Source organism: Drosophila rhopaloa, unplaced genomic scaffold, assembly GCF_018152115.1.
Source record: "Drosophila rhopaloa isolate 14029-0021.01 unplaced genomic scaffold, ASM1815211v1 contig_133, whole genome shotgun sequence".
NCBI lineage: Eukaryota > Metazoa > Arthropoda > Insecta > Diptera > Drosophilidae > Drosophila > Drosophila rhopaloa.
In genome coordinates, this window is record NW_025335010.1 from 1291972 (window position 1) to 1314289 (window position 22318).

The 22318-nt window shown below is 46.3% G+C and overlaps 1 protein-coding gene across 1 annotated transcript; it reads right to left on the reverse strand.

Moving 5' to 3' along the window:
* Window positions 1–20746: 20746 nt before the first annotated feature.
* LOC123037107 (predicted GPI-anchored protein 58) lies at window positions 20747–21561 on the reverse strand. Its single transcript, XM_044456603.1, has 2 exons — window positions 21129–21561; window positions 20747–21039 (listed from the first exon to the last, which is right to left on the reverse strand). The coding sequence occupies exons 1-2, from the start codon at window positions 21559–21561 to the stop codon at window positions 20747–20749; spliced, it is 726 nt and encodes a 241-aa protein (XP_044312538.1).
* Between the last annotated feature and the right edge of the window lie 757 nt (window positions 21562–22318).

Here is a 22318-nt window from a genome sequence, read left to right on the forward strand (position 1 = left end):
AGTCCAAGGAGAGATCAACGCAAAAGTGGACGAGCTGTTACAAATGGGCTTCATAGAACATTCAAGAAGTCCATACAGCTCGCCCATCGTAATGGTGAAAACGAAGACGGGCAAGTAGAGACTATGCGTTGATTTCAGACAAATAAACGCGAAGTCCATAAAAGATGCATACCCAATGCCGCGGATCAATTATATCCTGGACCAACTCAGAGAGGGAAAATACATAAGCAGTCTAGACTTGAAAGATGCATATTGGCAAATCCCTTTGGAGGAAAACAGAAGGCAATATACGGAGTTTACAGTACCCGGCCAAGGTTTGTTCCAATGGACTCTGGATCAGGTAATCGGCCCGAGATGACATTATTGTGATCGGACGCACGCTGAAGGAACACGTGGAGAACCTAAAGGAAGTGTTTAGGCGCCTCAAGGAAGCCAACTTAAGAATAAACGCCGATAAATGCAAAGTCTTCAAGCAAGAGCTGTTGTACCTCGGACACCGCGTTACTAGCGAAGGGATAGGCACAGACCCCGAGAAGGTAGCGGCCATAGCCGAACTAGAGCCACCGTCGACGGTACGCGAACTACGACAATGCCTAGGCGTAGCTTCATGGTACCGACAATTTGTGCCAGATTTTGCGCGTATAGTAAAACCACTTAATTATCTTCTACGCAAAGGCACAAAGTGGTTATGGACGCCGGAACACCGACAGGCTTTCGAAGAGGTAAGGGCACGATTAATGGACGATCCTGTGCTGGCATGCCGGATCGTGAGCGAGATTCGTTTTGCAGACGGACGCCAGTGATTATGGTTTAAATGCAATCCTGACTCAAGAGACTGAGGACGGCGAAAGGGTCATTTCATACTCAAGCCGGTCGCTAAATGGCGCGGAGAAAAATTATTCCACAACGGAAAAGGAGTGCTTGGCAATCGTGTGGGCAATCAGAAAGCTGAAACCTTACTTGGAGGGCTACCATTTTAAAGTAGTTACAGATCACATGGCTCTAAAGTGGTTAAACAGCATAGAAAGCCCTTCTGGAAGGGCTTCCTTTAGGAATATCATGTACGCAAGTGTGAAGTTTGCCTGAAATACAAGCCCAATTAGCTGCAGGCTGCAGGGAAAATGCTCACTCAGGTACAAGAGGATCGAAGCACGGAAATCAAATGATACATGTGTTAATCGATCGGTTTTCCAAATGGACGGAAATTGTGCCGCTACGAACAGCAACAGCGGAGACCCTACAGGGGGCGTTTAGAGAACGTTTAATATCAAGGTTCGGGGCTCCGAAGATAGTGATAACCGACAACGGAGTACAGTTCACCAGTCGATCCATTACAAAATTTCTCAGCGAAATGGGAGTGAAGCAGCAGCTTACGGCGCCCTATACATCACAGGAAAACCCAACAGAACGGGCTAACCGTAAGGTAAAGACGATGATAGCTCAATTCGCAGGAAAGGATCAAAGAACTTGGGACGAGAACTGGGCAGAGATTATGCTAGCAGTGAATTCAAGCATACTGAATCATCTGGATGCTCCCCAGCGTTTCTCACACAAGGCCGGGAACCCCGTTTGCCAAACGCATTATATGAAAGGGAAACGTTAGGCTCTGGGAGAAACACAGAGACTCCAGACGAGAAGGCCGTTAAGTTAAATGAAATCTTCGAAATCGTACGTCGGAATATGGAAAAAGCATCCCAGGACCAAGCCAGACACTACAATCTGAGCAATCCAAAGCAGCCGAGGGATTTGCTGCGAAACTAGCCCCGAGGTACGATGGGCCTTACCAGTGATCTGCAAAATACGGCACACACATTCAAAGAAAGAGCGGATGGTTCACGTTGGCGAGCTTAAGCAGCAACAATCAGAAACGGCAAAAGAACAGACGGAGGACACTTCGAAGGACTAGGACAAGGATTTCACATTGATCCAGACTACGAGGCAACAGGATTAGGCGTCAGGCCGAAGCGAGAGTCATCCACACGCGGAAAGGATAATAAGACATAAGGACATGAAAGGAAAAGGATGCTAGGGACCCCGACTACGAGGCAGACGGATTCGGCGTCGGGTATAAGTCCGCGTCATCCATCGAAACGCCGCGTAGATAAGGTGTAACAAAAAAAAAAAAGAGGACCCATGCAACGAGGCAGTCGGATTCAGCGGCGAGCTTACGCCCGATTCATCCGCCTATACGCCTCGTAAATAGGGTACCTAAGGAAAAGAAAGGTTGCATAACAACCCCAACGAGGCAGTCGGATTCAGCGTCGGGCATACGCCCGAGTCATCCGCCTATACGCCGCTCGTAATAGGTTTATACAATACGAGCAGCAACTGCAAATCCGTAGCGTCGTTAGACTTTATACGGATTAGATCAGGCTTAATCTTTGGCTGCTGAAGAATGGGGAGAGATGGCACAGCAGAGCTGCACCGTAGGTCCCGATGCGAGTAATTAATAAAAATGAAATATATAAACATAGAAATCCTTGGCACAGGGAACACAGAAAACAAGGGCACAGCAAATATAACAAACGCGCACAATACAAGCAAATAAATAACACAAAATAACACAACCGGCATCGGTCTTCCCGTATACGACATCGAAGCCCTACGACCAAGGGCGACTGGAGGGCGAAAGGCCAAAAGAGAGAGTAAAGAGTGAGAAGGGTGAAAGTGGAGAAAGTGGAGAAAGAAAGGAAACACTTACCATTGAAAATTTCTTGTCATGTCGCACATATAAAGGAATGGGGGCGCTTCGATTAATAAGCGGTGGATTGGCACTGGACGATAGTGTCGATCGATGGGCACAGAACACTGGAAATGTCGGCACAGGAAAGGTCACACTATAAAACATGGCCACCACCAGATGGCAACGCTACGCTAATTCTAATCATCGAGATGGGCTGGAAAACCGATCGGAAAAGCGGTAGTGTGACCAGACAACGGAGGAAAGGAGATTCTTAGAACGCGAAGCATAAGGGGGAAACATCTTGGGCGGGACATTCAAGCAGGAAGGAGAACACGAGACGTCTATGGGGAAACATCTTGGGCGGGAAAAGAAATGGAGAATCGGCGCTGTGGAACTCAGGTACGAGCTATGAGCGTCGAGGGAACCATTTGGAGGAGCAAGAGCACTCGAAGGCTACAAGGATTTACAAGGAAGACAGCCGGAGAGAAGAAAATCAAGTCTATGGGGGAAACATCTCTGCATAGAACGAGAGGGAGCGACGTCGAGGGAAGGAGGACCAACATCAGCGATCCGGAACAGCGGATCTAGAGAGAACTCAAGTCAACAGCCAGAGAAGAGGTGCAAGTCTCATTGCGTTCCCGAAGAAAGGGGATTATGTGAGGAGTTAAATAAGAACGAGGAGAGAGAGAGTTTGGAGAGAAGGAGTAACGGTAGACCGTAGTATAGTGCCGTGCGCAAAGACAAAAAGGAGAAGCCGAGAATTAACGGCATACGCCGGCCTATATAAGCAGGCCGAGCGCAGGAAGCGGGATCAGTCGATCACAAGGAGTCTATCCAACGAGATCAGTAGACAAGCAGCAAATCAGTGAACAACACAAGCCAAGATAGCATCAGAAAGAAGCAGAGCCGCGCCGAGTCAACAAGGAGCAATATCGCTACTTTACGCGGCTAAGTCCAGGCGCTTTGTTCTAATTCTTGAGCTTGGCGTATTGCTCGGCGAGTCCGATAAAGTTCAATAAAAAGAGTCCTTCGACAAAGAACCGTGGGCTCAGAAGGGAAGTTGTCCAGAACCAACACCCGTTCAAAAACAATTGCCTTGTCGAATTCCGGCGTACGCCTGAACCGGCAGGCGAGAATTGTGCAGGCCCTGGTGTGACTAGCCAAGAAGGACGCGCGTCCGAACCACGGGTGTCTCGAGAGGCGTACGCGTCGAGAGCACAGTAGTTCACCGCCGGAGTCCTAGACAGGCAGCTGACCGGATCCCGAGAGCCAAAGACCCGCTGCACTAGTCTCACAAGAGCACGCAAACAACGGAGCCAGGACATCGCGCCGTGAGCAGTGCAAGGACACAAGAAACGACGAGCAGTCGTCGCAGGCCCAGCAGCAACCAAGCCATATTCCGTCGTATCCAGTCCACGGCTAAGAGGCGAGGGCGGAAGCGTTCGTCTTAAACCTTGCGTCCTGCCACAGGGACTGCATTGGCGGCCTTCCGGCGTATGCCTGAACCGTCAGGTAGAAACTGTGTAGGCGTCTGGTGCGACCGGCCGGGACAGATCCAGGGACGGGAGGCTGTGGCTGCGAAAGGCGTATGCTTTGAGAGGCCAGTGCCTGTTCACCCTAGTCTGGGAACGGTAACGCATCCCAAGACCCGAGGCCAAAGACAACGGAGGCGTTCCGGAGCAACGAGGCAGCGGAGAGCGACGGCGGAGCAGCCACAATTTATCAGGGAAGGCGTTGAGACAACCATCTGTCACGATTAGTCCCAGGCCGAGGGACAAGTCAGCGAATAAAGATCCTAGTAAAAACATCCTAACATGTACGTTCTCACTAGACAATTTGGTGGGACGAACAACACACATCTTCTGAGCTAGCCGCACGATACTCGTAGCGAGCAGACCAGTTCGTTACAATGTTTACATTAATTGGTCACTCGTGGGAGCCGATAATTTGGGGTTCTTTCATTTGTTTACAACTCAAGAGAATGTTTAAATTAATTGGCGACTCTTGGGAGCCGATGATTTTGGGTGTGACAAATGCGTAGTGTAAATGTGTTTATGTGGTAGATATGTGGGTGTAGGTATGTTACTTCCCCATCCCTTAGAAAAGATCCTGTCCTCAGGCGGATATATTAGGGTATATGTGAGTGGGTATATTAGTTTGTGTGATGTTTTCGTTTAATTGTAGGGTATTTTCATTTGGTAAACTATTTTTATTTAATTCTGTTAGATTTTCTGGGTTCCTAATATTGTATATAATGCATTTATTTGTAATTCTTTCTTTTGTATTAAATGAAAATGTTTGATTATTTTGAAAATAGTATTTGTCTTCTAAAGGTTCTGTTAATATGTCATTAAATTCATTTGGGTAAGGCAAAATTTTAAATATTGAAGTTTTCGTAATGTCTTTTGGGATATGAGAAATTTTTAATATTTTATTAGTATTGGTTTGTAAAAAGTATTAAAATTAGTAGTATTGATCAACAAGTAAGGATTGGTTTTCATTTGGCGTGCATCTGGAATTATCTTATTTATTTTCGTTAATTTTCTTTGTTTTCTTATATTTAGACTCATAATGTATTATTTTTCTTCCTCTGTTAACTTCTTCGTAATGATTATCATCAAATTTTGTGATTTTTCCTGTCTTATTAAACGGATTAGTGTTTTTTGATTTTACTAGTAGAGCTTGTCGATATCTAGTATCAAAATCAAATTTATTTCGTGATTCATTTAGTTTTTCTATTTTATTGATTTTATTTGACTGTGCACTATATTTTGGAGTTCCAGCGAAAATAAAAATATCTGCAGGAGTTCTGCCTGTGGTATTATGTTTTGTTTTATGATTATAGACATAAAGAATAGTTTCAAATTTTGTTAGCTTATTTTCTATGTCTGTTTCAATGTTTATGATTCTTAATTTTTCATTTGCTGTTTTATGAAATCTCTCAACATCAGAAATTCCATTTTTGCTTGTTGTTATATCAATAACAACATCTTCAGATTTTAACCAAAGTTGCAATGCTGCACACATGAAAGCTGAATCTTTGCCTGATTTAATTTGATTTGGTTTACCCATTACATTGAAAACTTTAGTTAATACTCTTTTTGCTTCTAACCAATCTCGACTGTTGACTTATATTAAAGTGGCAAATTTTGAATAAATGTCTATACAAGATAAAAATTGTTTATTATCTATCATATAAAAATCGATGACATATTTTTCTCATGGATGACAAATTTCTGGGGTTATTTCGAATTCTAATTTAGTATTTCTGTGTTCTGTTTTTGCGATGTTGCATATTTCGCATTCATTAATAAAATTTTGAATTAATTTTTGGTGATCGGGAAAATAATATTTTTTTTTTAAAGGGGCTGTTTGTTTTTCTATTCTTGGATGTAATAGTTCTCTGTGTGTTTTAATAACAATTTCTTTCAATTCTGCGTAAGTGTTAATATCTATTAATTTACTATTAGTTTTCATTGTTTTGGTTAAGTTATCCGGTGAAATAATTTCAACGTATGCCTTTTGAAAGATTAAAAAGTCTGTTTCAATTGGAAAATATATTACGCTTTTCTTATTAGAAAAGTATTCAATAATTAATTGTTTTGCGTATTCAATTGTCATTTCTTTATATGTTATTATGATTTTTGTTTTATGAAAGTAATTTATTACTTCGATTTCATTAAAATCCACAAAGACCTAAAAAGGATTTTATTTGTTTTGGGGATTTGGTTATAGGGAAATTTTGTATTGCCTCTATTTTGAGAGGATTTGGTTTTATACCAGTTGTTGTTATAATATGTCCAAGGAATTCTGTTTCCTTTTTCATAAACTCGCATTTGTCGAGTTGAAGCTTGAGATTAGCTTCTCGTAATTTTTTTTTTTCAAATTCCTTTCGCAAACATAATACATGTTCCTGCAATGAAGTGGACTACACGATAATATCGACCATGTAGACCAAACAATCCTTGTAGATCAAATCTTCTAAGAGATTGTTCATGCACCTTTGAAAGGAAGCAGGGGCATTTTTCAACCCAAAAGGCATTCGAGTATATTCGTAATGACCATTTTTCGTAAAAAAAGCTGTCTTTGGAATAGAGTTTTCATCCATCAAAATATTGGCATCTACCAAGTTTGTCCAATATTTCATCCATGACCGGGATGGGGTATTTGTCACCTACCGTAATTTCATTTAAATTACGATAGTCAATTACGATACGGAACTTTTTTGTTCCAGATGCATCACCTTTCTTAGGTACTATCCAAATGGGGAATTTGACTATCATATTTCTCATTAGCGAATCGACTTCTTGGTCGTAAGCTTGAGGATATTTGTATGGTTTTTTGTAAACCGGTTGCTCAATTTTGTATGTCGCTAAATTCATATAAAATTTTCTTAAGATTATCTTTTTCCTCGTCATTAAGGTGTTCTGATCTAATTGATTTGATCTTATTGGTTTCCTGCAAGTCTTTATTTATTGCAAAATTAAATGGTGTGTCTGTTGAAAATGGGGGATCGCAGCAATCAATTTCTGCTTCTCCTTGTTTATATTCGAAATCGTTATAATTATATCTCATTCCTTATTGATAACCGTTTAAAATAACTGTGTTTGTTTTATAATTAATAATTGCGTTACATGCTTCGAGATATTCTCTTCCTATGAGCATATCATATTTACCGGAAAAATTATGGACCCAAAATGTTTGTTTGGTCGGACAAAGCTTACTTGCATGGCAGGACACGGATTTATTTAACTGAATATTACCATTTAGGGTATGAACCTTAAGAGGGGTATTTTTGGTCGGAAAATGAAAGTAATTTTCTTTAATTAAATTAATAGAAGAGCCTGTGTCTACAACACATCGTAACTCATGGTTATTCATGATGATTCTTATGTAAGGGTTTCTATTTCCTGTTCGGTGTCCGAGGCTTGTTGATGAAAATTTTCTGAATCCATTTTTATATGGCCACTCGTAGTTTCGCGATTTCTTTTTATTGGTCGATTGGGCGCATTAGCCTCATTTTGTTGTGATTGCTAATTGATAGGATTCCTAACCTGATTATAATTTAATTTTTGTTGGAATTCTTGTTTTGTTGCTTGATATAATGGGTGGTTTTCATATAAAGTTTCGTTGTTATTATACCCGTTACTCGTAGAGTAAAAGGGTATATTGAAGCGTTTCCGACCATATAAAGTATATATATTCTTGTTCAGGATCACTAGCCGAGTCGATCTAGCCATGTCCGTCTGTCCGTCTGTCTGTCCGCTGAGATCTCGGAAACTATAAAAGCTAGAAGATTGGCATTTTGCATGTAGATTTTAGGAGTTCCTACGCAGCGCAAGTTTGTTTCAAAATGGTGCCACGCCTCCTCTGACGCCCACAAGCCACAAGCTGTGGCCACAGTTTTGATAATATTATGAAAATTTTAATTGATATGTATTTGTTTCGTCAATAAATATCGATTGGCCTAATAAAAGTTTGCCACGCCCACTCTAACGCCCAAAAACCCATTAAACGCTTAAGCCTGGCTAGCGCCTACATTTCCGCCTTTCGTGGCGCCATCTAACGGATGACTTTGGAACAGCTGGCCAAGGTGCTCAACAGAGTCAACGTTAATTCTCGATAAGGATTTCTATTAAAGGAAATTGCGATGGTTTTCATTTGTCAATACCGAACTATATCCCAAGAACTATGCAAATCAAATCTAGTTTGACAAATTGGAGGTCTGAGTCAAACAATGGCGTATGTGTGTATGTATGTAAGCATATACATATGTATGTATTTACATTGTACACAGTTGCAATTGCCCGGCAAAGATACCTCCTTTCAAAGAAAGCTATTCGCTATACCCGTTACTCGTGTTGTGCAAACATTTAGACTTTAATATACATAATACTATTTAAGAATGTATGTGTTTAGCCAATATAACTTATTATTTCTAGTCAATTTATTGCACAGCTGCTGGTGCAGGACAAAAGCTGCCTGCGCTAAAGCAGCGCTGGTGCTGATGCTCGTGCTGTAAAGCTACCAGCACTTAGAGATCGCCGAATTCAAATTGACAATTTGAACTTCTTGTCTTTTTTTCCTGTGGTCACTATAATTCACATTATGTTAAAAAAAAAAACAAAAAAAAACACAAGAAGGCATATTTATGTTAAGTTGTTTAGCTGAGTAACGGGTATCTAATAGTCGAGGCACAAGACTATAGCGTTCTCTCTTGTTTTTATTATAATTTGGCTTATGTTGGCTTTGAGATGTATTAGCCTGCTGCTTATATTGATTTGGGGAATTGTTACTCTGCTGTCTGCATTGGTTTTGGGAGTTATAGTTTTGTTGTTTATTAGTATTATTAGTGTTTTGTTGGGATTGAAAATTTCTCGCATCTTGGTTTTGACTTTGTGTATTCTTTGTTCGATCTGAATAAAAGGTTTCATAACAACCTTCTTGTTGCGCTACACATTTTAGTTTACTAGCATTAGTAATATCATACCTAGCCAATGTCATAAAAATTCTGTCTGGCAATTTTTTCATAATTACATCGTTAACTGTATTATTAAGAGCATTTGTAAAGCCAATTTATTTAATATAATAAAAGATTTGGTCCAATGTCCTCAACGAACTTACGTATACACCCGGGAAAGGGGATGCTATACAGACGTCTTAGTAGTTATTCGCAGGGCGTCTGGGTTTTGTATTCATTGATGAGAGTTGAGATATCCTCTGGGCATTTCCGTGAAGCTGCATTTCGATCGCACTGAAGAATACGCTCGCATGGCGTATACATGTTGTGGGGTACAGGTCCAGGACGAAATCTATCCTTCTGATGAACTGGCTGAGTTCGAGCGTTTTGCCTCCAAATTGCGGCACTTGTCTGATTCGGTTCAGGGCTTGATTTACATGGTTTTCTGATAATAATATCACCGGTTCTGCCATTTTTGGTTTTTATTTAGTTTTGTACATTTTTCACAAATTTAAAAGTTTTCTTTGTTTTCTTTGGTGGTGGAGAACTAAGTTTTTTTTATTTTTTAGTAACCCTTGTGTTACGAACAAAGGCACTAACTTTTACAATAAAACGGGTTTTTGCAAATTTGTATTTTTAATTACAGTCACACGGGTCAAGATTTATTTTTTTGTTAAAAAAAACCTCGCAACCTGAGCTTTGATAGCGTGTTGCAAAAATTAAGGTTTCCGTTCGACACTGCGATAGCTGGTTTAGAATTGCACTGTGACGAACGATGTTTGGGTTCTTCAAGGATATAACCGTATAAAAAAGTTATATCCTACCAGCTGCGTCAATAACAAATTCGGGATTTAACACATTGAAAAAAATATAAATTTTTATTGATCAAAATAGGGTAAACGGGAACTAGGAGAGATAGGTCTGCTCCTTACAAGATTCAACTTAAAACTCAAACTTATAAACTACGCTGACGCTTATCAAACCTTCGATTGGGAGAAAGAACTCGATTGATAAATTGACAGTGTCCAAAATGAGAGCACTGAGCATGAGAGCGATCTAGGTTTGAGCTGCGTCTGCAATTTTACAGAATTTGGGGATAATAGATTTTTGGAGTTTGGGGACATTTGTTTATAACGCAAGAGGATGTTTACATTAATTAGTCACTCGCGGGAGCCGATAATTTGGGGTTCTTTCATTTGTTTATAATCAAGACGATGTTTATATTAATTGGCGACTCTTGGGAGCCGTTGATTTTGGGTGTGACAAATGCGTAGTGTAAATGTGTTTATGTGGTAGATAATATTTTTTAGAATTTTGGTGAAAATTTCATAACAACTAGAAGTATTAATATCAGCGGCTCCATGCAAGCCGAACCACTGTGCTTTGTTAACAAAGAAGAATGTGATAGCTAGGCGTGAGCACAAACACTGATTTAGGTAACAAATGTAAATAAAAAATTTGTAATGTTGTTGTGAAGGGATAAACTACAGCTGCGGTCATAATGCACTTAAGCGCATGACGTTGTGTATTTATTATTAATAGTTCAAATGATTTTTTAATTCTAGTTTATAAAGGTTTGCACTCCAGAGCTTTTTAACAGAAAAATAACAATATTTTTGGCCGTACATGAAAATAGTAGAGGCTACTTAAAATGAAAAAACCGCATCTATAACTTAAAAATATTTTAATAAATGATGATCTACTATTATCTATAAACTAATACTTAGTAGTATAGCCTTTATTGTGTTGTATACATATATATATTGTGTTGCGCTACAATATTCCCGATGCTCGGAGTCTGTGCGTACTTCTGATGTTATTCTGTTAACTTGTTCGATTGTTCCATGGCTTTGACGGAAGTCAAATTGATTACATTGTGTGCTTCCATTTTTGGTATTATTCGTGTTAGGAGGCATTTTTTTTTATCATTATGAGAGTATATGTTTTCCATTTGCTAGAATAGTAGCCAAGACGTATGTTCCCATTGAAGAGTTTACTACAGATTTACAGATTTGATTTGTGGTAAGAGAAATGGGCCAGTGACAGGGTTCGTTTGCAAAACGCTTCGGAGATATGAAGCAAAAGTTTTGGCACTAGCTTCGTTGCTGTGGGCCCAGCTACCTGATGAGTTTCTTATAGGAGTGAGCCCTCGACAGACGATGTTTTGTACTGACGTAGACGCCTTTTTCCGGTACAAGCTCTTCCAATTGAAGATTAGTTTTGAAATGCTTGGTTTGCACGTCCTGCAATTCTGGTGTTGAAATAGTGGCTGCTGCCACGAGTACATCTTCAAGAGCATCGGTGGAGTTCGATATACTTACTTACATACTTACAATATAACCAGTTTGTTTAGTGCGATCGATGTCAGTCTCAGGGAGTGATATGTAGTTTCTGGGATTTGCATAAGAGTTATTAGCACTGGCGAATGGTCTGATGAAAGGTCCGAAAGCGCTTTAGCACTTATTATGTTGCGTGGAATGTTTTTTGACTTTTCTGGGGTCTGCTGGCCAGTATGTGGGGCTACCAGGGGAAACATAGTCCAATTTGTTGCTCAGTTTTATAATTGCATTATATAATTGCCTTCCTTTGGGATTTACGAGTCGTGATTCCCAATGCGTGACTTTGGCAATATAGTCTCCTACTGCTATGAAGGGATCTTCAAGTAATTTGTATAAATTCATAAATTGTCCTTCAGAAATTGTAAAGCTAGGCGGGTAGTAGACAGCGGTTATGGAATGGTGTTCATTACCTGAACATAATCATCATAGCTTCCAGTGTGCTTTATGACTGTCCTAGGACCTGCTGAACGTTTCCTAGATTAGACTGGAGCGGGTTTTCCGTACCTGTTCGAAGGGCATCGGCGTATGAGAACACCTGGGAATTTAGCTGACCAAATGAGGATTTGCAGGCGTCCCGAAAAATACTTCCAACGTCGTTTTTGAGTAAGTGAACCCGTTGTTGTCTCTCGTCGCATGCGGTTTTTCAACTACTTGTAGACCACACAGCCCCTATAGTTTGCAGAGTAATTTCCTCCGCAGTTTCCACATTTCTTCTTTTGAGGGTTTTCCTTGTTGGCAGGGCAATTGGCGGAATTGTGAAAGTCTCCACAAATTACATATGCTGATCGAAGTGTGCAGTATGTCCTAGTGTGTCCATGCTCCTGACAGCTTGTACAATGAACTAGGCCGTTTCCTCCTTAATTCTTCGGTTCAAAAGGTACGGCAGGTTATATGTAAAGTAGTTAGTGTAGTGTTGTAAAGTACTTATCCTGGCTGGGATATGTCTCAGTCCGGCCAGGGTCACTTACAGAAAATTTATAAGATTTGGGGACTCGGAAATTTTGGTAGAGAGCGGGCCGACTGAAGGTGATGGTTGTCGGCTCGCGTTAGAGTTTCCTGCGCAAAAAGGGTCTCCGCTTTGGGAATAGGGAAAAGCAACTGAGGCTGGTCGCCACTAGCAGTGCTGGACCACTTGTCTCAGCCGAGGCTTTCCGCCCTAGCGGCTGCGAAGCAAGCGGGGGGCGGGTGATCGTACCATTCGGGAGCGGAGGCGGGGCGCCTTGCAGCAGTCACCGAAAATGCACGTGAGGATCGGGTGAGGGTACGTTTCCGGGAGCAGTGGCTGTGCACCTGGTAACTTGTTTCAACCGAGGCTTTCCGCCCTAGCGGCTGCGAAGCAAGCGGGGAGCGGGTTATCGTACCATTCGGGAGCGGAGGCTGGGCGCCTTGAAGTAGTTACCGAAAATGCACGTGATGATGGGGTAGGTTGAACTTTGGGGTGGTCTTGGTCGGCAGTGGCGAATACACTGGAGGCACGGAAATACTACTTAAGCACGTGGGATCGTTTCGTGTACAGGGTTTTGGTTTTATTTTTAGTAATAAGATGATGTTTCTACATGTGAATGATTTTCCCTGCCTATACCGCACTCCTTGTCTTAACGCTACTCACTCAGACAGACTCAGTGGATCCCGGCAAGCGTGGTGTTGGTATCCGTTGGATGGTGTGGCTGCAGGTCCTGGCTCGGCTGGTGCACGGGGTACTACCGCAAGGTTACCGGTCGCGAAGTTAAAAAAAATCACACGTCTACTCCCGCACTCGACTTTCTCGTTTGCCATCCAGAACTCGACTCCCTTTCGCAGTCCAGAACTCGACTTTTTATACGCACTCCAGAACTCATGCAGCCAAGTTCTTTGGCATTTCATATTTCTCGCTGCTTCGGTTTTTCTGCATGATCGAGTTGTCCTGCTCTCACGACGTCGGGTTCTATTGCTGGTGACGCTGGCGTAAGCTTGCTCTCGCTCTTCTGCTCCGATGCTGCCGTCGCGTACTCTCGCTCTTCTGCTCCGATGCTGCCGTCGCGTACTCTCGCTCTTCTGCTCCGATGCTGCCGTCGCGTACTCTCGCTCTCTGGTGATCCTCACGTGTTCGGTGGAAATTTCCATTGCATCACCGGCTTGATTCTCGCTGCTTCGCTTCCTTTGCTACTGCGCACTTGTAACGACCTACTTATTGTCTCTATCCCTCCCACTGCCTAGAGAGGAGCCATTAAACTATCGTTCTTATGTTTTAACTTATTCTTATTTAATGTGGTTGATTAGATATTAGATATTAGATATTTTAATTGTGCGGCCAATTCTGGCCGTTACACCCCCCTTTACTTCGCCGGGCGAAGAGAGACGGTGACCTCGTTCCGGGTATTGATCCGCACCCGATAGTGTTGATCGTTTCCGGTCTCCAATACTTGGATGTTGAAGCGAAGGTTTCTGGCCACCGGAGCCTGAAGTCGCTCCACGTCACGTCGCGGCACTGTGCCTCATCCGGCAAGTTGAGGGGCTTCGTTGGCCAGAACTCCTTGGGGTTATTTGCTCTCGCTCGTCGTGGGTTCCGCCTGCGGTGTTGGCCTGCCGTGACTGGTGGCTTTGTTGACGACGCAGGTCGTCGGCTGAGGTGGTGGGGCGGTCGTCATCCATGTCCACGTCCATGCGGAAACAGCGAACCGGCTCGCCAACAGGGGTTGCCAACTGGGGACCGCATTCGCCGCTCATCTGCGTGTTTCCGCCATATGGCATTCGCGCCACGTAGTCGTAGACCACCTGGGCAATGCATCCGGCCAGCGAATTGTCGATGCGTGCCCCTCCTACTGGCACTCGATTTTCCCCGAAGGTCCAGTCTCAGGCGTTGGGGTTGCTGCTGGGGTTGTCCAGGTGGCGGGCTCCTGAAAGCCCTCCCAAGACCCGTAAGCTGGCGGTGGGTCTTCGTCCTCCTCTGCAGGTCCGGTGACTGGTGGCGGCTGTGGCTCGTCGTCGTCGCTTACGTCGACCAAGGCTGGCGGGGAGGCGTGGCTCTGTCGTCACTGGTCACGAGCTGGCCGGCCACTGGGGTGTGCTCGGTCACTTCTAGCATGGGTCTGCGGTGTCCTGGCATGTCTTCTCCCGGTACTGTGAAATATTAAAATTACCACCTAGACCTTCCTAGCTGTCTTGGGAGTGCGGTTTACAATGTTCAGGTTAAGCTTACAGGCTAAGGTTACAATGTTCAGGGTAATCTAGATATATCTACTCTACCAGACTCTAATCTGTTGGGATGCCATCGGCGTCTTCGCCTTAAGGTCTGCAAGGCCAGCTGTTCGTCGGCGCTTGGTTCTCGGGTCTTGGAGTCGGATGATGTTTTGGACGGCGAAGTTTACGACCTTAAATGGCCCGTCATAGCGTGGAGCTAATTTGGCCTCAAATCCGTCCGCAGCCTTAGAAAGGTGGTGTTGCTTCACGAGGACCTGATCCCCAATGGCTGGCTGCCATGTGCGTCTTCTCAGATTGTAGTGCTTGCTTTGGTTCTCGCTGGCCCGTTGCATATTTTCCAAGGCTACCTTGAAAACCTCTTGGAGATGGGTTGCCTTGGCGGTGGGGGTCACGGGTCATCCGCCCGAGTGTGGGGTGACTTCGTGATAAAGTGAGCCAGGCAGTCTCGGCTCCCGACCTTGTAGGAGGTAAGCGGGGCTAAATTCGGTGGTGTCGGAGGCGCTGGAGTTGATAGCCAGGCTAATCTCCGGCAAGGCTGCATCCCAAGTTGTCTGGTTTCCTTCGATGTACTGCGCTATCATCGTCTTGATAGTCCTGTTGGCACGCTCTGTGGGGTTTTGCTGCGGCGAATATGGTGCGGTGTGTTGAATAGTCATTCCTAGCTGTTTTCCAAATTCCTTAAAAGCCCGGCTAGTAAACTGTGTCCCATTATCGCATACAAAAGTCTTGGGCACCCCGAATCTGGCCAAGATTCGTTCGCGAAACGACCGAGATAGGTGGGCCGTTGTCGCCTTGCGAAGCGGAACGAGTTCCACCCACTTACTGAACAAGTCGAAGAAGACCAGCAGCATAGTATTGCCGTGGGTAGATCGGGGCAACGGACCTACGAAGTCGGCACACAATGTGTCGAATGGTTCCGCCACGATCCGAGTATGCATCTGGGGGCTCCAGTTGGCTGGCCTTATATTTCTGGCAAGTTTCGCACTTGCGAACGTACCTGACGACGTCGCGGAAAAGTCCGGGCCAGTAGTACCTCTGCATGATCCGTTTGGTCGTTTTCCGGATTCCCAGGTGTCCAGCGGCGGGTTGGTCATGGCACTCCTGTAAGATACGCCCTCGAAGGTGGTGTGGTACGCACAGTTTCCAGGGAATATAGCCTTCTTCTTCCGGGCGATTCCCGAAGCGCCGATACAGCTGGTCGTTCTCTTGGGCATACTCTGGGTAGTTAGCGGGCTCCGCGGCTATCCTCGTCAGCATCTTGGTTATTCAGGTGCACTTTTTCTGTCCCGTTGCTGCTTGTTGTAGTCGTTCTAGCGGTTGTCTCGAGAGCGCATCGGCTACAACGTTTTGGTTCCCTCGGCGGTAGTGTACGTCAAAGCGATACTGTTGCAGTTCTAAGGCCCAGCGGGCTATGCGTCCTGTGGGATTCTCAATGGCGTTGAGCCACTTTAGCGCCAAATTATCTGTGATTACATCGAAGTGGTATCCCTCGAGGTAATCGCACTGCCCACACAATTGCCAGGCATTCTTTTTCACTTGTGGAATAATGGCCCTCTGGGGTCGATAGATGCCGACTGGCGTAAGCGATGACTCGTTCCTGGCCTTCAATCTGCTGCGTCAACACTGCTCCGAGGCCAAAGTCACTGGCGTCGGTCTGAACTGTGAATTTTTCCTCGAAGTCCGGGCAAGCCAAGACGGGTGCTTCTGATAACTTGGTTTTTAATCGCTCAAATGCTTGTTGCTGGTCTTCGCCCCACGTCCATTTCTGACTCTTCTTGAGCAGCTTAGTCATTGGTTGCACAATGTCTGTGAAGTTTGCTACAAATCTGCGGTACCATGATGCAATGCCCAGGCATCGTCTCAGTTCCTTAATCGTTGACGGTGGTTGGAGTTCCTTAATAGCGGCTATCTTCTCCGGGTCTGTATGCATTCCATCCTCGCTGATCTGGTGTCCTAGGTATACGATACTCCTCTGAAAGAATTTACATTTATCCCGGTTGAGCTTAAGATTTGCGGCTCGCAGTCGGTGGAGTACTTCCCGTAGATGCTGCATATGTTCCTTGAGCATTTTGCTGACGATAATAATATCGTCAAGATACGCAAAAGCGGGTGGGTCCATCTCTGGTCCAATGATTCGATCCAGGGCGAGCTGAAATGTCGCTGGCACTGAGTGGAGTCCAAACGGCATTACTTTCCAGTGATACAAGCCTCGACCTGCACTGTAAAAGCAGTGCATTCTTTGCTGCCGGCCGCCATCGGAATTTGCCAATATCCACTCTTTAAATCTAGAGTAGATATGTATTTAGCGTTCCGTAGTTTCTCCAGAATATGATTGATCCGTGGTAGTGGATACGCATCGGGAACAGAGCGGGCGTTCAGTTGCCGGTAGTCCGCGCACATTCGCACGTCTCCCGTCTTTTTCCCCACAAGCACGATTGGTGCGCTGTGTGTACTCTTCGATGGCTCTATCCTTCCGTCGCGTAAAAGTTCATCAACCTGGTCATCAATGATCCGTTGCATCGCTGGGTTCTTGGTGAAATAACGCTGCTTGATCGGACGGTCGTCCCTCATCAGAATCGAGTGCTCCGTAATTGAGGACACGCCGGTTAGTCCGCTGAATTTGTCCAGTTCGGCTTCCAACTCCGTCTCAGCTGTTTGCAGGTCTGCCTCGTCCACGATTGAAGTGTCTCTGTCTAATGGTTCATCTGTAGCGGCTGTGGCCACTGCTGCCGGTCCTGCAGATCATCGAAATGGGTTACGCCGTATGGCTTCGGGGCATGGTGCAGGTAGAATATCTCTCGGGCTGGTCCTCAGTGCCTCGGTGGCGCTGGTTGGTGTTGGTATAGTGGAGTCCTCCGCCGGTCTTGTTGCAGGATCCGATGGTAGCGTTCGGGTACGCGGGGTCGTCCGGGTGTGCACAGCAGGATTCTGCTGTTCTTCGTATCTCGGCTGGACTGGATTCGACAGGGTTGGCGGGGCTGGTCGTCGCTGCGCCTGCAGAGCTGGGTTCGCCAGGGTTGGCCGCCGCTGCGCCTGTAGAGCTGGGTTTGCCTGGATTCGACGAGGTTGGCGCCGCTGCGCCTGCAGAGCTGGTTGATCCTATCGTAACTTAAGTCTCACCTGGCTTATTTCCAGAGCGGCTTCTGTCTTGCTGAGGAAATCCATTCCCAAGAGCACGTCATCGATTGTAGTGGGTAACACCAGAACTGGCATGACTACTTGCTGGTCTCCCAAACGAATGGTAACGCTGAGTGCTTGGGTGACTTCCCTTCTGCTTCCGTCGGCGAGGCTGAGTTGAGTGATGACTGCGCGCTGATTTTGCTCGGTTTTGACCAACTCGGCGACCCTTTCATCGACCCGGTGTCGATGGTAGCACAGAGAAGCTGATCTTCGATGGACACCGTCGCCACTATCCAGCTCCCTTCACATCGAAGAGTGGGTTCTATTCGTTTCCCGAGGGCGTGGCTCGGCAGCAGTGGATAGTTCGTATCCCTTGACGGCCGCAGTCCCAGCAGAACAAGACCCGGCATTCCCTGCTTAAATGTCCACCTTGTGCGCAGCTTCCGCAAGCACTTCTGACGTCGATCCTGGGCAAGTCCACGAGGCGGCAATGGGTGACTTCGGGTGACATGGGTACCAGGGCGTTGGATGTTCTGGGCCTTTCGGTGGGATGGTCGTCTGATGCCTGGTTCGCGGCAGTTGGGTTCCTTGCCAGAAATGTGGGCCGGGCTCTCGATGTCGTCATCAGCTGGGCATATCTGTGTTGATCCCGATCCCGGGTAACTTCGAAGTTCGTCACCAGCTGGGTCAATTGCGTCAGCGTCTCAAATTCATGTCGTCTCGAGAAAAGTTAGTACTCTGGAAGGAGATTTTCGTAGATCCGATTCAATTCCTGGTTCCCGTCGTAGTGGGCTCGGCGCATCATCAAGCGTAGGTTGAGGGCGAAATCTTTGAAGCTTTCACGTGACCGCTGGAGCCTGGCGCGGATCTCATCTTCTAGAGTTTGAAAATAGCGTGGCGGCAAAAAGAAATCCAGAAACTCACACGTAAATTCCTTCCAGGTGGCTTTCTGAAGTTGACTGACTCTAAACCAGTTTCCGGCTCGACCAAGTAAAATGCTAGATAGCACTCTTGGGAGTTGTTCCTTCTCGATCTGATATGCATCCACTCGCTCTTCCAATTGCCCCAGAAAATACAGCGGGTCGCCGATCTCGCCGTCGAAGAAAATGCCCCACTTTCGTAGCTTATCCGCCAGGCCAAAGTGGAGAACTCGTTCGGCTTCCATCCGCGGTAGGGATCCAGGCTGCCCAGTCTCGTTGTGTCTCAGTGGTGCATTCCCCCGGGTTCCAGTCGGAGAAACTTGTAGTAGATGTGCCCCTGCCTGTTGCTCAGAGTCAAGTTTCCGGTACTTATCATCGGGCTCGTAGACTGGGCGATGTGGTGAGGGCTCGCGGGACTTTGCCTTGTATAAGAGCTCCAGCTCTATCAAGCGTTCCACTCGTAGTTTGGGCAGATCGTTTTGATCCATGTATGCGGACATTTGTTTCCGCAGGTCTGCCAGGCTACCTTCTGTGGTTAGCCCGAATTCCTTGAAGATCTCCTCCAGTTGCTCCTTCTTGATGTCGTAGATTCACTGCTTCCCCATGGTATTTGCGGATCTTAGACGTATTGTTTCTCGATGAAATCTATGGTTTTAAACTTAGCTCTAAAACTCTGGCGTGCGGCTAGTGCGAGGTTACTACAGTGACGCTGATGATTTTTCCGGACAGAAAATTTTCTCGAGTGGCGACAGCGATTCTATGGCTAAATATTTCTCTAGTGCCGGACAAATATATATATTATTTCTGGCCTGGCGATTTGTTTTATTTATTTTATTATTAGCGGACCCCGATTTCGTAGCAGGAAGAAAAATGGTATGACTCTGGTGACGTTTTAAGTCACGAAGGATGGAATTCTCTAATTATCCTGATTCCCTAAGTCCCTGCTCGGGCGCCATCTGTAAAGTAGTTATGCTGGCTGGGATATGTCTCAGTCTGGCCAGGGTCGCTTACAGAAAATTTATAAGATTTGGGGACTCGGAAATTTTGGTAGAATTTGGTAGTCGGACCGCTCCGACTGAAGGTGATGGTTGTTGGCTCGCGTTAGAGTTTCCTGCGCAAAAAGGGACTCCGCTTTGGGAATAGGGAAAAGCAACTGAGGCTGGTCGCCACTAGCAGTGCTGGACCACTTGTCTCAGCCGAGGCTAGCGGCTGCGAAGCAAGCGGGGGCGGGTGATCGTACCATTCGGGAGCGGAGGCTGGGCGCCTTGCAGCAGTCACCGAAAATGCACGTGAGGATCGGGTGAGGGTACGTTTCCGGGAGCAGTGGCTGTCCGCCTGGCAACTTGTTTCAACCGAGGCTTTCCGCCCTAGCGGCTGCGAAGCAAGCGGGGAGCGGGTGATCGTACCATTCGGGAGCGGAGGCTGGGCGCCTTGAAGTAGTTACCGAAAATGCACGTGATGATGGGGTAGGTTGAACTTTGGGGTGGTCTTGGTCGGCTGTAGCGAATATACTGGGATCGTTTCGTGTACAGGGTTTTGGTTTTATTTTTAGTAATAAGATGCTGTTTCTACATGTGAATGATTTTCCCTGCCTATACCGCACTCCTTGTCTTAACGCTACTCACTCAGACAGACTCAGTGGATCCCGGCAAGCGTGGTGTTGGTATCCGTTGGATGGTGTGGCTGCAGGTCCTGGCTCGGCTGGTGCACGGGGTACTACCGCATGTTAATCGGTTGGGTTTCTTGACCCAGTTCTGGTTGAATTTCAATTTGCTGATATCCCGGGTTATTCGTTGTCTATTTGGACACGGTTTATTTTTGGCTTATTACCCACCTTGGTGTTCTTCCGAATAAGCTTAATTTGACCCGCTTGTTGAATATTGTTTTGTTTTTTTTTATTGTCATATTTTTAGTTGACGACACCGCATTCGATTCAGCGATAAGAGTCGTTGCTGTGCATGTTGTTGGTTTTGCTACCGTTGCTATAGTTGTTGCTGATAGTTTTGGTGCGAGGACCCAGCGAGCGAGGGATGAGTGCCGATGGCTACGCCTCCATGGCGGCCGGAGGTGCCACTGATGCCCCGGTGCGAACCGGAGTGGCATCGCGGCGAGGACCCGGCGTCTTCGGCTTGGCCTCGGGCTGATGGTACCGCGGGGTAGGTGGCCGTGCTGGCCGCCATGGAGGCGTAGCCCTCGGCGCTTCTCCCTCGCTCGCCGGGTCCTCGCCGCGATGCCACTCCGGTTCGTACCGGGGCGTCAGCGGCACCTCCGGCAACCATCTTGGTGGAGATGGGGCCCACTCTTCTTCCTCGTCCTTCTCTTCCGGCCTAGGCTCCTCTGCCGTATATCGGGGCGTTGGCGGGACCTCCCACATCCTCCTCCTCCGCCTCTCTTAATTTGGCGTGCCACCGGATGGCCGCCTCCACGTGGTGGCGGCGCAGCTTGGCCCTCTTCTCGGGCCCGTTCCTGCTCCGTCGGGTCTCGGACCCCAGGCCTCGCCTGACTCTCCGCCATGGCCCGGCTGACCGCCTCGATGTGCCCAATTGACGGAGTTACCTCCACGTCTCGGGCCTCGGGGGTTTGGCCCCCAATAGCCGACGTCCCGGGTGGGATGCGGCCAGCCCTCGTGGCCTTCCGGGGCCGCCACTCCCTTTGCTCCGCGATGGGGTCATCAATTACCTCGACATCGCTGTCTGAGCTGATGACAGGCTCCGGCGAGGACTCCACGGTGCGGGCCCGTTTCAGGAACCGCCACGGGGTTCGGGTAGGCCGGGCTGCCGACCATCCTTGCAACGGGTTGGGTCCCTGCTGGGCCGCCATCCTCCTGCGTGCTTCGGCTCGGGTGATCACACTGCTCATATTGACTGCTTTCTTCCTAATGGCTGATTGTCGCAGGGTTTCCCTCAAACGAAACCTCGGTTTCGTGTCTTCCTCTTTGCTTGTCACCGTTATCCTTTACCCAGGGTGCTTGCTCTCTTACGGTACAACTCTCTTTGCTGTGCCGTCTTCCCCCTTTCTTCGTAAAACTCATAAGCCTTTCAGCTTGACAGATCAACATGGCACTTTGGATGCTGCGGTACGCTGCTTCTCAACGTTCTTAAACGAATATTGTCCAGGTAGCTTCGGGATATTTCTTGGGTATCCTTGGTGTATCCTAGAGGTATCCTTGGGTTATCTCTAAGGGATCTTTGGGATTGGTGCGGTCTTAGGGTACCCTTGTGTTATCCTTAAGGGATCCTTGGGGTATCCTTGGGCTATCCTTGTGTTATCCTTAGGGGATCCTTAGGGGATCCTTAGGGTATCCTTTGGGGGCCTTTGGGGTATCCTTGTGATGTCCTTGTAGTATCCTTGGACTATCCTTGTGTTATCTTTAGGGGATCCTTAGGGTATCCTTGTGGTGTCCTTGTAGTATCCTTGGAGGATCCTTGGTGTAGCTTTTACGTTGAGCCTTGATGGTGCCCTTAAAGGTATCCTTGGGGTATCCTTAAGGGATCCTTGGGGTATTCTTGGGGTGCCCTTGGTATATCCTTGGGTATTTGAATTATGCCTGCCGTTCCTAATGTTGTTGAGTCGTAGTTGTTAACTTTTCCGCCCGGCGTAATCACGGATAATATGG